We start from the raw sequence: 18,764 nt of genomic DNA on the forward strand, positions 1-18,764 counted from the left end.
GGCTGGTCCCACATGGAGACTTTGAAAGTTATGACTGGCTAGAAAATATCAGTTCCAGTTCTTTCATGTTTTAGAGCAATGTTGAAACTGAGTGTAAAAAGTCCCATGAGAACTGAGCCAGGATTCAAAGCCACCGTGTATTTTTGGCTCAGTGCCCAGTTGTGTGATACGGTGCTACCTCAGCTGGCCTGTCTGATTATAACACTGGGCTTTTAAGAAAGTAACTTGTTAATGACAGAAGTCTCTTCAGGTGGTCTGTGCACAGGGTGGTGAGAGTTCAGGCTGATTTAACAGAGGTGAGCTGCAATCCCCACAACTGGTCCTAACTTTCTCTTTGATAAGCCCCGTGCAGAGGAAAAACAGAATATGTTTTATCCTGTTTTAGGAACTCGTATGCACCAATGATGCCCCTGACGTGTGAGAAAGAAATGGGCTCCTGCAGCTGCGTCATACATAGGATGTGATCACTTCATCGAGAGTGCCAGGAGATTTGAGACAGATGTTTTCAGACATGCCGCATGCCTGAAACATTTCCAGGGGTCAGGCTGCAAATAGTGACTTAATAAGTGGAGGAACGGGGAAGTATGCATGTTGAGGACACAGGAGCTCATTCACCACTAGGTGCGGGGCCAACCCCCTTTGCATTACATCTGCCTGTCGGGGTTGGCTCTTTAATCTGCCTTGCCCTGGATGTTGCTCTTTGTCTCCCCGTGAATAAAGTGCAGCATTGTGGTTAGTAATCCCACTCCAGTGACTCGACTTCAAATGTGGTTTTGGAGTGCATCCCGGAGTTCTGTTTGTTAAGCTTCCTACTCCTGTTTCAGAGACACCACTGGATAGAGAGAGAGCAGCGAGCAGAGCAGGCTTCCCTCTGCCTGAAACCTGTCCGGCTGTGGGCTCTCCTTCCCTCTCTTTCCTTTTTCTTTTCTTTTTCCTTTTTTTTTTTTTTTTTTGGTTGAAATTTTTTTCCAAGGCAAGTTCATGGATACTAAGCTGATATGTTTGTTGTTCTTTTTCTGTCTGCCTCTGCTCCTAGTGAGTAACCACACTGGTCGCATCAAGGTGGTCTTTACTCCGAGCATCTGTAAAGTGACCTGCACCAAGGGCAACTGTCAGAACAGCTGCCAGAAGGGGAATACCACCACTCTCATTAGTGAGAACGGCCATGCAGCCGACACCCTGACAGCCACGAACTTCCGAGTGGGTGAGTTCCTCCGTGGTCCCTAACTGTCCCTACCTCCACTAGTTTTTATGAAACTAAAACACTCGGTTTCCCGTCCATTCAAATGTCTCTCTGTTTGAACAGCTTTGTATCTCTGAAGGGGAACGTGCTCTTTTTACGAGGTCTTTTAAGTTGCTTTTTTGAAATATTTTTTCAGCCTGACTTTTGGCTTCTTGGGGAAATGGCAACTAGACTATTCTCCCTTATGACTTAGCATCTCCCTGGCTGTGTGGTGATGGGAGGGTACAGAAGAGATCAGAAGAGAGTGAGTGTCTAGGTGAGACCCAGATGTCTATCTTGCACTGTTTGGTTTCAGATTTTTATCACCTTATCAATCAATTGGATTGGCATTAGAATTGACCATTTCTATAACCTGGAAAGCTGTAATGAAATTCAAAGGTTTTCCTTCATAAATAATGAAGCTCCTAATTTTTTTTCTCCAAAAACCGTCAAAATCTGGTCTTTGGTTTAGGAAGTACGCGGACTTGTTTCTTCTGCCACAGGTCTGCTCTGTATCATGAGGCAGAATTGTAGATTGATGTATACGATGAATGTGCAGGAGAGAGACTAGTGGATTGCTGTCAGCCCACAAAAACTTTAAATGAAAACTAGTAGTTACTAACTGCATAAATGGGGTTTTTCCTCTTTTAAAATTCTGTTTCTTTTCTGCATTTTTGTAAGTGGAGAAAGCATTGCGGTCTACTGAAAGCTGTCATGGTGCCATGCCATCATGCAATACAGTATTTTTGTCACTCAGAAAAAGGCCTTTTATTATTTTTTTGACCAATTATGGCTTGCCATGTGTACTCAAATAATCCAGACACCCGTGTTACTTTCTGAGTTACTCACAAGAATAACTGAAATGTCAGACAGATAATAACACTGGCTAGATCTGGTCTTTTTATGGAATATTGCTGTTTAGTCTTGGGAGTGTGTGTCTGAGGGGTGCAGGAAAGGGATGCTATTTCAAACTGATTTTTGTCAAGACAGAATACGAAGGGCAGCCTGAAGCCCTTTCTGGTGCTTTGGTTAGTCTGCCACAGTGTGGGAACTCTAAATGAGGCTGAAGCAGTGTTATTGATCATTTGGACTTGGGGGAAAAAGTATGTGCCTATGAGTATGATTGAACCAGGTATTGTCATTTTCCTGGCTGAGACAGGTGTACTTGGGAACGTTTTAAGGAGGATTGAGCTATGAAATGCCAAGTGGCACAGAGTGCTTAGCAGCCCAGGGAAGTGTGCTGAAGTGAGGAGCAGACAACTGGACTGGAGACTTCATTCTGTTGCTGTCCAGGGAGTCCATAGGACATGCCATTTAGGATTTTGGGGACTCAGTTTTTCTCATCCCTAAAGTAAATAGAATTATATGTAGTGACTCCTAAAACTTACCATTAAAATATTCCATTGTGAGATGTTCTATTTGTTTGTTTGTTTATTTATTTATTTTTATTTATTTATTTACTTATCAGTCATAGTGGGGATTCAATGTGGAATCTTGTGTATGCTAGGTAAATACTCTAATACTGACTTAAATTCTCTGTCGTCTTACGGCTTTTAAAATCGGCAGTAAATAATATTATTTTCTGGTCTTGCTTTTCTCTTCTTTTTCTTTCTTTTCTTTTTAACAAGAAGAGGAAGGGAGAGGGTAATTCCCAATAGGAGATACAGGACTTTGGTAATCTTTTCTCATTTCACTTTTTGTGGCTTGATTCCTTCCTCCCTGCTCCCCCTCCATGGTCATCAGTGTTGTCCGAGCCCCCTGGCTTTTAGGGTGAATGTTTACAGTAGCAGTGACAAGGTAGTTGAATGGGTAGTCATGTTTTCTGGCTTGCACTATATTCATTTTGAAACTAAATATTTGAAGGCATTGAGAAACAGGAAGTCTGCTTGTTAACGCATGCTGCACACTCTCCTTGGCAGCTGCCCAGTTGTTTAGGGGCAGATCACACGCAGCCCATTGAGAATGTAGTATACTGCACTCACATAGTAACTTGCAAAAGCAGTTCAGAATCAGCTCTCAGCTCTCCACAAAAAGGACTGACATTGGCATTTAACTTTTCAAAACTTTAAGAACAATTTAATAATTTAAAAACTCTATCTACAATGAGTACTTTCTTCGTGGAAACTATGAGAAATCTTTCATTTCCCTCCAGTGTTATTTTATTGTTCTATTTCAGCTCAAATATTAGACAACTCGAAGAACATGTTTTGCAATTTATCTTTATTGAAAAGAGATGACTTAGCAAACTTATAAAGTGTGATTCTTTAAAATCACAACAAAACCCTGAAAAATATTATTTACATGTTTTGGTCTCTTACGGACTTTGCTGGTGTAATATAATTTTATTATTTGTAAAGAGTGGTTTTCTAATTCATTTTCTCTCACTGTGTACTTTTTGTATAAGGTCATACATCTTTTGACAAATAAGACATATGTATGGAAAAATAGTATAATTTGAAGACAATTCAAATGCTCATAGATTGCTAACTGCCTTTGGCTTGCTATATTTGAAAGAACTGAAGGGGTTGTCCCAGCATGCTTTTCTGAGGAATTTCAGTTTCCATGGGCCCTGTAGCCTCTGTCATAGCGCTTCTGTCTGCTGCTGTGTAGGGTTGAAGCCAGAGACAGTGTGTAGGAGAGCAGATGCTGTGCCCCAGTGGCAGTTAGTATGCAGAGTTTATCCTAAGTACAAGTTTGTGGGTCTGTGCCCCAAGGAGCCAAAACAATTCAAAGAAAATCACATGAAGTTCACAGGATGCGTTTCATGAAACGAGTCACAGTAGACAAGTTTTGTAACGTTTTCTTGGTGTATTTACATTTCTCTGAATGGAGTGGAACAAATCTTACGTCACCCAGCTTTTGCAAGAAGGAAACAGGCACAGACAGTTGAGTGAGCTGGGCTTAGACTCACAAGCCAGCTGCTTTGCTAAAAGTGGAAGTATTGTTTTTTATGTCATCTGCATACTTGCTTCCCTGGAGTCTGACTTCAAGGGACCGGAGGGTTAGGGAGAGAGGTGAGAGGTCAGAGAGGGAGGGGGAGTGAGAGTGTGTATGAATTAAGGAGGGAGAGGGAGAATATTGAATTAACTGAGCCTAGTACTTAAAGGCCAGAATCTTGACTGCAGTATAGCCATACTCTGGTCCCGGACACTCTCTGGTCCCAGGCTACCCCATCCTCTCCAGGCAGTCACCAATGGACATTGTAGAGGATTGCTCTGGAGCAGGCCCTGCCTTTCCAGGCTGGCCTTCTGTGCTGTATACACTACGTGTTGGGCTGGCAGATGCGGGAGCCAGCAGGTACTTACTTCTCTACTTCTCTGGTGATGATTAAACCTAATAACCTCTGCCCATGAGTATGCAATAGGAGAATCAGGAAGTAGAATTTCTATTTAATGAGACTTTAAAAGTGAGGCCTCTGGGCTGGGGCTATAGTTCAGTGGCTGAATGCCTGCTTAGAATGCACAAGGCCCCAGCAACACAAGATAAATAAATAAATAAATAAATACGTAAACAAATGTTAAGGAACAGAGCAAGGCCTCTGTGAGGATGACTATCGGAAGCTGGGACACTTCTCTAGCACAAACTCACGGTGAGCATTGTACCAGATGGGTGGAGAACAGAAGATTTACACTGAGTACATTGCCTATAAGGCACATTTCTAATTATACCGATTTGTTTCCAGTGACAGCAATTTAATCTCCGTTTCCCTCTTTCCTCCATTTCTTTCTTTTGAAAATGAAAACTTATCTAAAGTTGGGTGGGCCGGCTTTTTCCACCCTATGCTGCTGTGTCGATGGCTTCTTAACCGTGTGTGTGTGTGTGTGTGTGTGTGTGTGTGTGTGTGTGTGTGTGATGAAAATCAGGTGTTTGTGAGAGTTGTGAGTCTGATGAAACAGCAGCTGAAGACTTACTGGTATCCCAGGTAGAATATCACAAAGACTGCTGAACTGCCATTTGACTTATGACGAGATAGAAAATCAGCAGGAACCACTCTGTCACCCGTTTATACTGTGCTGTTTCTCTGAATATTTAGAAAGAACCCTTGTCCCGTGAACATCCATTAAGTAATTACAGAAACATATCTGATCATTTAGAAAGCGTGTTCCTGTCTGTTACTTCACTTAAGAGAACTCAGTGGTAGCAGCCATAATCTTCAGATGTAAGAACTAGGGACATTTTTAGCTTGATTGAAGGTGACTTTAAGTAGCTTTGCATGCTACAGCATAGAAGTCCCACCAGCTATCTCACGTTGCTTCCTCTGACCATGTATTAAATACTTATGCATAAAGCAGGGGACTAGGTTTTACACAATGAGTTATCTTGAGTTGCTTCCTCTGACCATGTAATTATGCATACAGTGGGGTATTAGATTTTACATGATGAAGAAACCATAAAGCTACTACTCTAGGGAGGAGATGAAGAAGATGCCTATACAACCCCAGACCAAGGTAGAGCATCTGAGCAGGAGTCTGGACAAGAGATGAAGGATTGCTTCCAGCTGGCAGAGGATGTTTGGAGAGAGGAGGCATGTCCCTCTATGCCTCTCTGTAGAACCCACCGTGCTGTCTCCCCTCCTCAGTGTGTTGTCACAGGGAGTCAGTGGACATTGCCTGATTGTTGACTGAGAGAGGCAACGAAGCTCTAAACATTGTAAAGTCTTCTTATATAAGTGAATGAGGGGAAAGGGGACTTGGCGTGGGGAGGAAGAAGTTTAGATTTGATATGAAGACAGAAACACAAGTGGTTTTGTGGAACTGGAAATAGTTTGACGTAATAATAAAGGAGGAGTCTGATGGGAGAGTGGTTGGCTTGAGACTGTGGAGTGCCTTCAACTTTAGGCTTAGACATTTGGACTTCACTTTTACTACACACTAATGAAGCTTTTCAGAAAGGTGGTGTTGATACCTATTAATCAGTTCGAACAAGAAAAAGAGACATGCTTACTGTTTCCAGGTGGAGAGCCAGTGTTTTTGGAGGGCTACTTTTTAAGTGAATGGCCTCCTTATGGTTCTTCTATTCACCTCATGCTCTGTGTTGGAAACCTCTCCACCTCTCTTAGAACTCAGCTTTCTGTGGAAGAAGATGCCTCTCAGTTGAGTGTTAAATAAATGGACATAATAGATCAGGGTGAAGAAACAGACTTTGAAAAAAAAAGAACTTTGTTCAAATACAGAGCCGTTCATTCTCTGCCAGCTGAATTGTGTTGGCCTCCTGAGGCTCATCCAGAAAAATACCTCAGGGGTCCTTCTGATGAACTGGAGACTGTATCTTCTTCCCAATAAATTTTATGGAGGATACCTTCTGGGTTTTAGAGTCAAGTCATTACAACAGTAACAGAAAGTGATTGTCTTTCATCTGGGCAATGTAGAATGCCTAGAAATGTATCAAAGAAAACCACTCCAAAATATATTTATTATTGGTAGAGCATGGTGACATTAAACCTTTAATTCTAGCACTTCAGTGGCAGAGTCAGAGTCAGGTGGAGCTCTGTGAGTTCAAAGCCAGCCTAATAATCTACATTGAGAATTCTAGGCCAGTCAGGGCTACACAGGGAGACTCTGGCTCAAAAATCATCTGTCTGTCTGTCTGTCTGTCTGTCTATCTATAAATATCTTATTTTCCAATTATAAACACCATAATGAAGGATATTTCCTTCTTTATTTTAAATTATAGAGTACCTTTAAAGAGCTGATATTCAAAACCTTAATTCATTTAACATATGTGTTGAATACATATTAGGTATCAGGGATGAGTTTAGGCATTAGAGATACAGCAATGAACAAAAGAGGCAAAGTCCTTCCTCCTCTCCCATGCCATGTGACATAATGTGCCTGCTGCATGGATGAACCTTGAGGTCATTGTGCTAAGTGAAGTAATCTGGTAACTAAAGGACATGTTGCTTGTGATTCAGTTTCCCTGAGGTGCATAGAGTAGTCAGGTTCATGGAGGCTGGAAGTAGACCAGTGATTATTGACAGGAGCTGTAGGGAGAACAGAATGGAAAGCTTCTTTTTAAAATGAGGGTTGAGTTGTAGTTTGGTAAGATAAGGGCATTCTAGAGAAAGGATGCACGCGATGTGAACATACTTAGATGTGTTGCTGTATGAATCTGAATGGTTAAGATACTTTCAGCTTATGCTACTTGTATTTTGCCATAAGAAATACTATATGTGCACATGTGTATGCGTGTGCACATGCATGTGTGTGTATTGTGTTAGTTAAATTTTTACTGCTGTGAAAAGATAGTGTGACTAAGGCAGCCTGTAGAAGAGTTTATTGGGCCTACAGTTTCCGGTGATGAGTCCATGACCATCATGTTGGGGAGGGGAACATGGCATCAGACAGGCAGCACTGCATTAGAGCAGAATGCTAACAACAGGAGAGCTCATATCTTTACATTCAAGGATGGAGCAGAGAAAGCTAACTGGAAATGGCATGGGTTTTTGAACCCTCAAAGCCCATCTCCAATGACACACTTCCTCCAACAAGGTTACACCCCCAATCCTGCCTAAACAGTTCCACTAACTTGGGACCAAGTATTCAAATACATGAGCCTATTGGGCAGTCGATCTCATTCAAACCACCATCTAGACTTGAGCTCTTTTTTTGTCTGCCTCTTTCTGTATTTCCCCCACCCTCATGTATGCAGTCACATAAAAATAATCTACTATAAGAAATACAAATGCTAGGCAGTAGAATGAAGGACAGAGAATGAGAACGGCTGGGGGCGTATGTTACTATTTTATGTATGTTAATATTTGAGCAGAGAACTCCACTGAGCTCTGTGAGGAAACATCACAAATATATACTATCTCTATGAGCGTGCTTAAATAAAAAAATATTTAACAGTTTCTCTTATATAATATGTTTTGATTATATTCTTTCCCTCAACTCCTCCTAAATCCCTTCTGTCTTCCTATCCACCCAACTCTGTGTTCTTTATCTCCCTCAAACAAAACAAAACAAAATAGGAAAAGCAGCAGCAACAACAATTAAAAAAACTAGAAACTAAAAGAAAAAAGAAAAACAGAAAAATAAAAAACAAAACAAAAACTAAAGGAAACACACACACACACACACACACACACACACACACACACACACCACACCACATACAAAATGACATTAATTTGGGTTGGCCAGCTACTTCTGGGCCGTAAGTCCTCCCTGGAGCATGGTTGATATACTAGTGACACTCTATTGAAGAAAACTGATTTTTCATTTCCCAGCAGGTATAAATTGCAAATAGCTCCTTGATTAGCAAGTGGACCTGTGTGTCAACTTCCCCTTTCAGTGCTGAGGTTTAATCTGGTTTGAATCTGTGCAGGTCTTCTGTGTGCTGTCACAGTCTCTGAGTTATAATGTGCATCTATCTTGCGACTGAATGTGTCCTTGGATCATCCACCATCTCTGGCTCGGACAGTCTTTCACAAAGACTCCGAGTCTTGAGGGAGGGGGTTTGATAAAGATATCCCAATTAGGGCTGAGTGTGGGCCTGTTTTTTATTTCTCTCAGCCATAGAGAATGTCTGGAAGGGCTCCATTAGTGGCCTTTAGTCAAACTTGGTCTATCAACTAGGGTTCAGTTTTATGCACCTGTGTTAGGAATCAGATTAGTGTCTGAAGAGCAGCCTTCTATCCAGAGAAGAGAAGCAAGCAAGTTTTGTCCTCTTGTGGGAAAAAAAAAGTAAAGAAATGGCCCTGCAATTATGACAGAAGGAAACTTGGTGATTTACACCAAAAGTAAAGGGGACTCCCATACAAAGAGCTTCGCAGAACTGTGTCATCTTTTGCTCCAACTCTCCTCTATATAGGATAGGTCACTTGTCATTTTGAGGTAAGCTGACTTTTAATATGTGTGTGTGTGTGTGTGATTCCTTTGTGAATATGTGTGTATGTGTGTGTGTGGGTGGGGGGGGTGTATGTGTATAGAAGGTCAAAGATAAGTCCTGATTGAACAAGGAATTCATGGAAGAACGTGTTAGTTAAAATACACAGGGGCAGCAAGTTAACTTTAAGTGGTAACATCTAGAGAGGACAAGGTCATCTTTAGTTGGAGAGGAAGATGCTCAGGGCTGGGAAGGTGACGGGTGTTCCTATAGCATCACAAGGTGCATTTGTAGCCAGAACAGGCTTTAAAAGCAACCTTTAGAAGTAGGAGGAGGTCTCAACTGTTGACTTTTATCTGCAAGAAAAGCTCTTGTGATTCCTGGGTCCTTCTTAAGCCATACCTGGCCTGCCAGAGAGCGGAGTGGGGTCTTTGAGGCATTGTGTTATGAAAGTGTAGAATAAATAAACGTGGTGTTACAATGTGCATCCTTTCTTACTTGGTCAGTTTGGCCAGGTGGTGTGTTCTGTGCAATCACGTTACTTTGCAGAGCTTTTGGGGCCTCCAGGATTTTCTGCGGTCTGGTTCCTTCACTATTATTTTGACTATGTCCCGTCATCCATGCTTGGTGCTCTACTTCTGCCAGACTGAGCTGTTGGGATGCCAAATGTCCCCATTCTCAGGTCCTCTGTGCCTCTCCTGCCAGTACTCCCTCTCCTCAGGCATGGCTTCCTCCTCATCCATTCTGCCTAGCCCGTCACCTGTTTCTGTTCAGACACGGGTTGGGACAGTTTCAGTGTCACATGGTTCTCCTCTTTGTTGGCATGCATGTTTATTCACTGTACTTGAAGACACTTGGAAACAAAGTGGCTGTGTGCTTCAACTCGTTATCCCTGGAGCTAGTGCAGCACCTCATTCTGGTGATGCTCACTGGGGTTCATACGTCAGGGCCTGTGCTGTGGGAACATGCAGAGAACCTAAACTAGTTCATTATGCTAAGGCAGGGAACAACACAGAAGGAAAATGACCAGTTGAATAGTCTCTCTACAGCTAGAGAGCTGAGAAAAAGCTTTGTCTGGCCTGGAAGGATGCCTCAGTGGGACAGAACTTGCCTGTACTACATGAGGTCCATAGGTTCAATCCTATGAACTGGTGGAAAGGGGAGGTATACTCCCCATAACACTTTACATGGGACAAATTTTTTCTTCTTCTTAATTTACTTTTTATATTTTATTTACATTCCAGATGCCATTCCCTTTCCCCATTTCCCCTCCCTAGAAAACCTCTATCCCATGCCCCCTTTTCCTTTTTGCTTTTATACATTTTTTTAAAAATGTTAATCAAAGGCTTTATAAGTTTGGTAATGCTCAATCAGAAGTGTAACCCAATACCCAACCTAGATATATAAACTATCTTTGACTGGTGGAGACATGTGAACATCTGCCTCCATGCCCCCCTCTCTTTCTCTTTCTCTCTCTCATCACCTAGCTTCACCCTTCCTGTTAAAATAAAACTTTTCTCTCAAAATGCAAATAGATCATAGTTAATCCTAATTGTACCAGTGAGGTACAAGATAGTCCTAATACCCAGTCCATCATTTTGTTGACTAACCAGAACCTCTGTCATCTGTCCTAACTAAAGCACTTAGTTTTGAACCTGGCTTTTTTCTTGGCTTTAGAATGAATGTCAGCTGAAAACCATCCACTCAGATCTTTTCTCTCAAAGTAAACAGCCAGGATTGGCTATGAGACTATAGTTCTTCAACCCCGTCAGAAATCCAGAATGACTGAGTTAACTGAAATTATGGGAAGCACTAAGCATAGCTTCTAAAACTTAGCCAATTTATAGAGACCGCTGAACACCTGGAAAGCCCCTATACTACTGAACGTTGGAGCATCAAATCTTCAGCCTTCTGGCCCAGAATTATCTGACAGACCTTAGTGATGCAGAATTATTCAGGGCTGATTACTCTGTCTAGGCAGATATAATCAGTCGACTATTCTGCAAGTGTGTCCTTTTCTGGACAGTAATTTGTCTGTAGATGGAAAGAGGCAATTCTTGCCTAGTGGCTGTCACCGCACAACTGGAGTAACTCCAAGAATGCTCAATTTCTTCTTAGAACCCACGACAGGAAGCTGTCAGGAGCAGACAGGTCTCTAATCAAAATGAACATTAATATATAAATATTTGTAGAGTCAATTCTATGGACTTCTGACGTTTTGAAAACCAACTATCCATGTAAGGTAACCTGGACTGTTGTCTATTGACTCCTCTCAGCTATTTCTAAGTAAAATATGGAAAACACCCTAACAATAAACCCAAAGCCATGAATTTGCTATAGGCCCTTAACTCATAGGCTAACCGTCTCAAATCAGTTAAAAAAGTTAAAGAAGGACTGGGTCTAAGCCTTGTATTCCTAAATGTGTTATATAAATGTGTATCAATATTCATCTCACTTTTATATCAATAAGAAGCTCATACCAATGAATACGTTAAATTTGAAATCAAAGTAAATTTTGTACCATTTAAGAAATTATACCTTCATCTTGATATTAATTATACAGATTTCTACCAATAGGTTATGGCTATGCAATAAATCCTAGCTAATCCTCCCTGTTCCAACAAAACCACTACTTTTCCCTAGAGAGACAGACCAATATTAACCACCTTAGTCCATGGGACACATTTTTAAAGCCAAGAGTACACTACTTGCCAGTCTGGGTAAAGCTATAGCTCAACTTCTATACTCTTAGTGCAGCTGCCCCTTCATATGGAATTCCTGCCCATTTCTCCTGTAGAAATACTGAGTATTTTTAGGCAGACCTTTAAGTTTGGTTTTAAACAGTGTTATGCTGTTATTTTTTTTCCTGTTACACTTCTTGCCATTCATTTAACATGTAGGGTCTAGTTCAGGTGACCTGTGAACTGGCCTGAGGACCCTGGTATTTTTCTCTCTCTGATTTTCAAGTTCCAGGCTTTTAAAGTGATAGTATACATGTTGCGATTTGGGAAGATGCTCAGGATCAAGGAAGGAAGCAGACTGGAGGCAGATGTGGCTTCTTAGATTGATGAAAAGAACTATATGCTTTTTTTAAGAAGTTCCTCCTTTCCCTCCTCCTTCTCTTCCTCTTTCCTCTTCCTTTTCCTCCTCCTCTTCTTCCTCCTCCTTCCTTCTCTGTCTCCTCTTCCTCCTCCTTCTCTTCCTCTTCTTCCTCTTCCTCCTTCTCCTCCTCCTATCCAGTGCTGTAGAGTAGGGGCTGGGTGAGGTAGTGAATGTACTTGTGTGCTCATGGCTCCTGGGGCCCAGATCAGGCATGCTTCTTGTGGTAGTGGTCCCTTCATGTATTGACCCTACCAGCACAACAGGATCAAAGGAGAGTGAAGGATGGATCTTTTTGATCTTTTTGTTGCTTCTTCCATTCTGCCCCCGGGTCTATCCGTCTTTGCTTATATTTAGTCTTGTTGGGGCAGGTCTGGGTTTGCACAGAGTGCTGTCCTGTATCGTTATCCTGTGGTCTCCATGACATGCCTCTCTGCTTGGTCCATGTGTATCTTTGTGGGTTTCACTTGCTTATACAGGAAGTTCTTGGGCGTTGCCAAGCCTGTTGGCAAAGGTGGATGAAGTTTAACAGTATAATATGTTCTGGAAGCCAGAACTGTGGTCAGGAGGAAAAGTCATCATCCTGAAGAGATGGGAGCATCTCCAGCAAGGACTGATTATTATGCTTGCTCCTACTCTGTGCCCTTCACTCCACTGCCGCCTTATAACTTCCAGGCTTGGAGGCTACAGTAACTTTAAGGATGTTGAGCATAACATAGCTACTGTAATATTTATATGATGCATCATATACCTACAGCATATATTGGCATAGAACCAGCCTAACTTTTGCATCTATTGGCTGTGTCAGTTATTTGTACCAGTTTTTAACAATCAAGGTACATATTTTTTTTCCAAAGAGGAGAATGAATTTGTGTATTATTGGAAAAACATTCTGGAAATAACATTGTACATGATGTGATAGTATACATGTTGAAATTTGGGAAGATCCTCAGGATGTTTTTGAGGGCAGCCATACAATCATCTTCATGCTAAGCAGTCCAGGGAAATAACATAACCACCAGACAAAGAAGAATAATTAGGAAGTTTGAGATTTAGTTCCTCAACGTTGTCTCACAAATTAAGAAAATGGAAGTGCCAATTTAGTGTGATATTTCATTAGCACACTTGTTAAAATTGATTTGCTATTTAACTGAAGGAATAGATTGATTCTCAACTTTATTATCTTGAATTTAGTCTCAGGCAATAATTGCTGGCAAACTGCCATGGTCACCTGTGCCTTCTCCTGAGAGATGGTGAAGGGATGTAACAAAACCAGCTTATGAAGCCATGAAAGGTTTCTTCACACTGAAACCAAACTCGAGATGCCAGTGAGACTCAAGAAGAATTGGTTTTGCATTGTAGGGACATTCTGTGATTTTTCGGGTGCAAAAAGCCTGGCTTAATTTTCATCAGGGTTTTTCTCTCTGAGAGGTGAGAGGGAAAAAGTGGTAAATCTCTCAGAGTGAGGAGAGTAGACCATTCCCCTTTCCCTGACAAATTAGGAAACACACTAGAACATTCTCAACTAAAATCTTATTTAGCAAGATTAAAACTTGCCCCCCTGCCACTGCACTAACTGTCCCTTTCTGAGGAAAGCATGATTTACAAGCCCTCTGGATCTTCTTGTGGCATTAATAACATCTTGAGCCAGCCGTTTTATTGGGTGTATACAGAGGGTAATTAGAAACATCTGAAAATCCCATAGTCTACCCACAGCACCATGACACTGAGCTAAAAAGAAAAAAAATCACTCCAAAGTTGTGTACTTGGTAAATACATGGATTTCTCATTAAACCAATTGCACTTTGTATGATATACCATTTTTCAAAGATAAGCCAAACTCTCTAGGCTGAAAATATCCCTTCATTGCAATATTCTCATGGCAGAAATCATGGCCTTATTTGGTAAAAGACCCATGACTCCGCCGCCCATACGGCAATTATTATTTCCCTACTGTCAAACTCCATCATATTATAGACCATTTTCTGCCAGAAGTATTTCTTCTTTTAACCTGGCAGTGGCTTAAGTTTTAGAATTCCAATGGAGCTCATTTAGGAAATTAACTCTTAAAAGCATCCTGCACTAGGGACCAGCAGTGTCCAATTTTTCCTAGCAGTTGATTCTGGAAATCAACTGGGATACAGGACCTTGGGCTTCGGTTCAGCTAGTGTTTGGAATCAGATCTGCTGTACTGGTGGTTGAGTTGGAAGCATTTGGGTAATACAGCAACAATGGCAGGGCCCTTCATCCCCAGCTTTCCTTCCTTTAAGACAAAATGATCTGGTGGTAGCTGATGAATGGCTCCTTCCCTCTTCACTCACAAATAGCAAGACCCTAAAAGAAGTCAAGGTTGAGTCAAGCTCAGATACTCTGGGCAAGTGAGCCTGGGTCTAAGTCAGAGGCACCGGGAGCCGCTACAGCCGATCTTTGTGCATCTTCACTGGGTGTGCTGTTTGTCCTTTCTGATCTGTGTGAATGGGAATGCTTATTGATCACTGATGGAATGTATACTTAGGAAGCTATTGGAAAGAGAAGAGGATTGACCTGTATGGGAGCATGTCCAGACTTTCCTTCCAATTCCTGCCTTCTTTATATCCAAATCATAGTTTCCAGTCTGGTTAGACTCTAAAATATCAGGGTGGTCTCAAGATAGAGACACTTAGCTTGCACTCCATGCACCATGCATTAGGGTGTCTGGGCTTCTTTTGAGAATATGTATTTTTGTTAACAAGGCATTGCAATGATCATTTTTTTTGCATGATTTTAGGAGCAGTGGTGGAGCTTACAGGTCCAGCCATCCTTGGATATGTGTAATCCAATCAACCATAACTAGACTCCTGGAGGCTTGATTCATGCTCAGAAACTTATGTGAGATGATGGTACCAAGGTCAAGATGGGTTGTCCCATATCAAGATAGATTGTCCAATATCAAGATGGGTTGTAATGTCTCATAGGACATCCCTACTCAACTTTCTTGGTTTTTTATCACGGGACATCTTTGAGAACCTCAAGAAGGAATAGTGAGAGGAACATTGTGCAGGAGACATAATTTTTACATCTCAGAAGTGAATGTATGAGAGAAACCCTTTTCAGCACTCACAGTTGCTACTGTAGACACTCAGGCGTGGGATGCCTGCATAGTGACAAGCAGAAGAAGAGAATGTCAAGTGTGTTTATTTGAAAGATAGCATCGTTGCATGCTCAAATAAGCCTAGCACCTTGGGCAGGCATACATTTGTTATTTTTAAATTAACTCTCTTTATATATTTTGCTAAGCTTGAAGGAAAAGAAAAGAGATTTTTTTGTAAAGGTCCAACACTGAAAATTTAACCCAAACCTGTTGAAAATGAAAAGCCATTCTGTGGTCCAAATCCTTGTAGTCTAGCTGGACAATGACACAGCTCATGTTCTGTAGGCTCATTTTTGGGCTGACACAGCTCTGGAGAGCAAGGATAAGAACTTGCTCTCACCTGCTCATAAGTCACGGAGCTGTTCCTTTGGGTTTTGGTCATCTTGCCAAGGGCTTTGGGATTTACACAATTGTGTCTTTTGTGCTTTTTCGCTTTAGTGGAGAACTGACTTGTAATTCCACCAACTGAAAGCTACTGTTAGTTATTGTGTATCTTCATAAGAACCCAAACTCATAAATCATATTGCTTGTTCTCTCTGTTTTTCAGTTTTTGCAGAGAGGGTCTTATTCTGTAGCCCAGGCTAGCTTCAACCTCATGATTCTCTTACCTCCTGAGGACTGGGATTACATATGTGTGCTATTCCATTCTTTTTCTCCTTTAATGCTAAACAGTCCGTTTTCTAAGTATATTACCTCTGTTCATGCAGTCATCCATTGATAAGTATTTGGGCCTTTTCCCCTTTTGACTACTGCAGATAGCAGTACTGTGAGCAGTGGTGTGTGTATGTCATACTCCTTCTTTTGAATTTTTGGATAACATGTACAAGTTTGAATTTCAGGGTAATATATACACGTTTTCAGCATCCCCAATCTCAAAAATCCAAAGTCTGAAATGCTCCTAAATCTGAGCTCTTTTGAACATTGATGTGCAATTCAAAAAGAGTTGATTTGGGAACACTTGAGATTTTGTCATTAGGGATGGGCCACAAATGAATAAAGATGATGTAACCATTCTAAAACAATAATGGGAAAAAAAACAAAGCCAATGAAAAACAACAACAACAACAACCAAAAAGCCCAAAAAAACAAAAAGCCCCAAAAAACAAAAAAACAAAACAAAAAAAAGCAAACAAACAAAAAAACCCCCCAAAAGTCTTGCACTCATCTTAAGCACACAGGTAAGAGGTGTTCCACCTGTAGATGGAAAGGAATTGCTGATCCATAGGGTTCTCTGAACTTACCTGATGCAGAAATTACCAACCTGGTCTCCTTGGAGGCCGTGCTTTTTCTATGAACCCCTCTGCAATGCTCCAGCCTGAAGTTTCCCTGAATCCTTGGACAACCATTATTTCCTTTTTCTCTTGTTAATTAGAATGTGATATCTCATGGCTTTGATTTGCTTGTCTCTGATGACGGGTGAGATTGAATGTCTTCTCATGTGCTCAATGGACATCTGTGAGTCTCCTTTGAAGGCATGCCTGTTCAGGTCCTTTGCCCAGTTTTGAATTAGTTTGATGTGGTTGATATTTTTTTTTTTTGAGCTAGCATTTCCATTTTCCAAGCTCAGTACTTAATTATAGCATCCTGTATGGCTGATATTGATTGTGAATCTTTTAGGAGATCTGCATTCTGGTTTTGGTTTTGGCCCTCTTAACTTGGACAAAACTCATTTTGTAAGTCTTCGTTTCTTCATCCCTGAAGAGTTGAGGGAGTGGAGACACAGGCTTTCCTGGCAGCCTTCGAAGCCTATTCATTGCCTTGCTGGTGCAAAGCCTGCTCCTAGGCAGTAGCCTAGTGTGTGCATGGAGTAGGCTATCTCAAGTATGTTTTATTCTGCACATACCTTCTGTGATTTCCAAGTATGCACATTGCATTCCCCTTTGTACTTTTAAATTTTGGCTCTTTTTCTCAATGTGAATCAAAGGGTGGTTTTGTACAACTCCAGTGATATATCGTATGGCAATGTGTCATCAGCCTGACAGGTTTGATCAGAAAAATCAAGGCCTGGAAACATTGGACAGGCTTACAAATGACTCTATATTTTTCTTACTTAGATTTTCAACTCCAAGTTCTCAGAAGAGTTTGGCCCAGAACAGAATGACTCCATGGTGGCCCGAAGGAAGCACAGCTTGTTTGGAGCAGGATGAAAGGATAGAGTTGGGTTGGGCCAATAGGCTGGAGAGGGCTGAGGGTTTTATTTTCTTAGAATTGAAATGTGAATCTGCACTCCACAGATTGTGTTGGGACCCTGTGATGAGTAACAACACACGGATGGTTGACGACTAAAGACTTGAGTCACAGTTGTCTAAATCCCCTTGGTAGGGTTGAAAATGACAAAAGCCAATTTTAAAGTTGAGGAAAGCATTTTCAGAGTAACTGAAAGGGTAGCTTTTCCTGGTGCATCTTTGAGTTCATTTATCTCCTGCCAATTCCCAGGGCTGTCTTTATTTCTCTGGATTAATATTGCCTTGATTTTTTTTCTTTGCATAAAAATAAAGAAAAGGCCAGACACAGACACATGAGAATTCTTCAAGAGTTAGAAAGCCCTGTTTCCAGCCCTGTGCTGAGAGCTCATCCTGCTCTGGGTTCCCCAAGATGTCAGTAGCTTCAGATTCCTGGAGGACGGGAGGGGGGGTGGGGGGGTGGGGTGGGGAAGTGATTGATTCTTTGCTGCTCTAGATGCCTCTTGAAGGCTCCCTGGTGTCTTTTATGTCCTCATCCAAGGCCACAGATGCTATCAAGAGGCACTCTCTAACCCCAGGAGTCTCACTGAGGCTTCCCAGACCTTTGTCTAGATAATGATGATGACTACAACGACTACAATGGTGGTAATGTTGTTGTTGTTGGTGGTTATGGTGATGGTGGCATGATGTTAATGAGATGATGACAAAGTACATTCTGAGTAGACCCACTAATGCTTAACTTGCCATCTTCCTGCCTGAGCCTTCTGAGCACAGGGATTACGGTGTGTACCAAAATCCTTTTCAAAAGCTTTTCTATTAAATTGTCTTAAACTTTCCCATTTTTTGGGGGGGGGGGCTGGCCTTTGTTTATACCACATTTTTTTTTTTTTGGCTGGCCTTTGTTCATACAGAAGTTACAGTTAACTATCTCTGATGACAGATTTTTTTTTTTTAAAGAAGTTGATTTGTATGTCATTGAAAAATAATCTTTTGAATAAATGACATATAAAATGAACAAAAATGTGGGATGAGAACCATTTGACAAATGTAAGTTTTATTTCTATTTCAGTCCCATATAAATGGGTCCATTTATATGTCTTCTAGAATGGGTATGTATTGGCAGATATATAAACACAACCTGGAGCTTTCCTAATATATTAATTATTGTCCTGTGCTATGCTTTATTTGCCTACTAATTAATACCCATGGAAATAAATCTGCCTTGTTTTTAAATACTGTATCACAGTTCATCCCAGAATATAATGTAACTTATTTAACCAGACTCAGTTGCTAGCTAGCTCAA

At 41.2% G+C, this 18,764-nt stretch overlaps 1 protein-coding gene across 10 annotated transcripts in view; it reads left to right on the forward strand.

The window, feature by feature from the left end:
• The window catches only part of Ltbp1 (latent transforming growth factor beta binding protein 1), a 381,523-nt gene that overhangs the window by 173,178 nt on the left and 189,581 nt on the right, over nucleotides 1-18,764 (forward strand). For 4 of the 10 annotated variants that reach the window (XM_076942288.1, XM_076942287.1, XM_076942286.1 and 1 more), the window contains exon 5: nucleotides 1,037-1,204. The exons of 1 other annotated variant lie outside the window; for it this stretch is intronic. In XM_076942288.1, coding sequence (XP_076798403.1) covers nucleotides 1,037-1,204 — 168 coding nt within the window. Of the gene's footprint in view, nucleotides 1-849; nucleotides 1,205-18,764 lie in introns of those variants that run through there. 5 more of the 10 variants (XM_076942291.1, XM_076942292.1, XM_076942293.1 and 2 more) reach the window with 2 other exon arrangements.

This window comes from Arvicanthis niloticus, chromosome 11 (assembly GCF_011762505.2).
Source record: "Arvicanthis niloticus isolate mArvNil1 chromosome 11, mArvNil1.pat.X, whole genome shotgun sequence".
NCBI lineage: Eukaryota > Metazoa > Chordata > Mammalia > Rodentia > Muridae > Arvicanthis > Arvicanthis niloticus.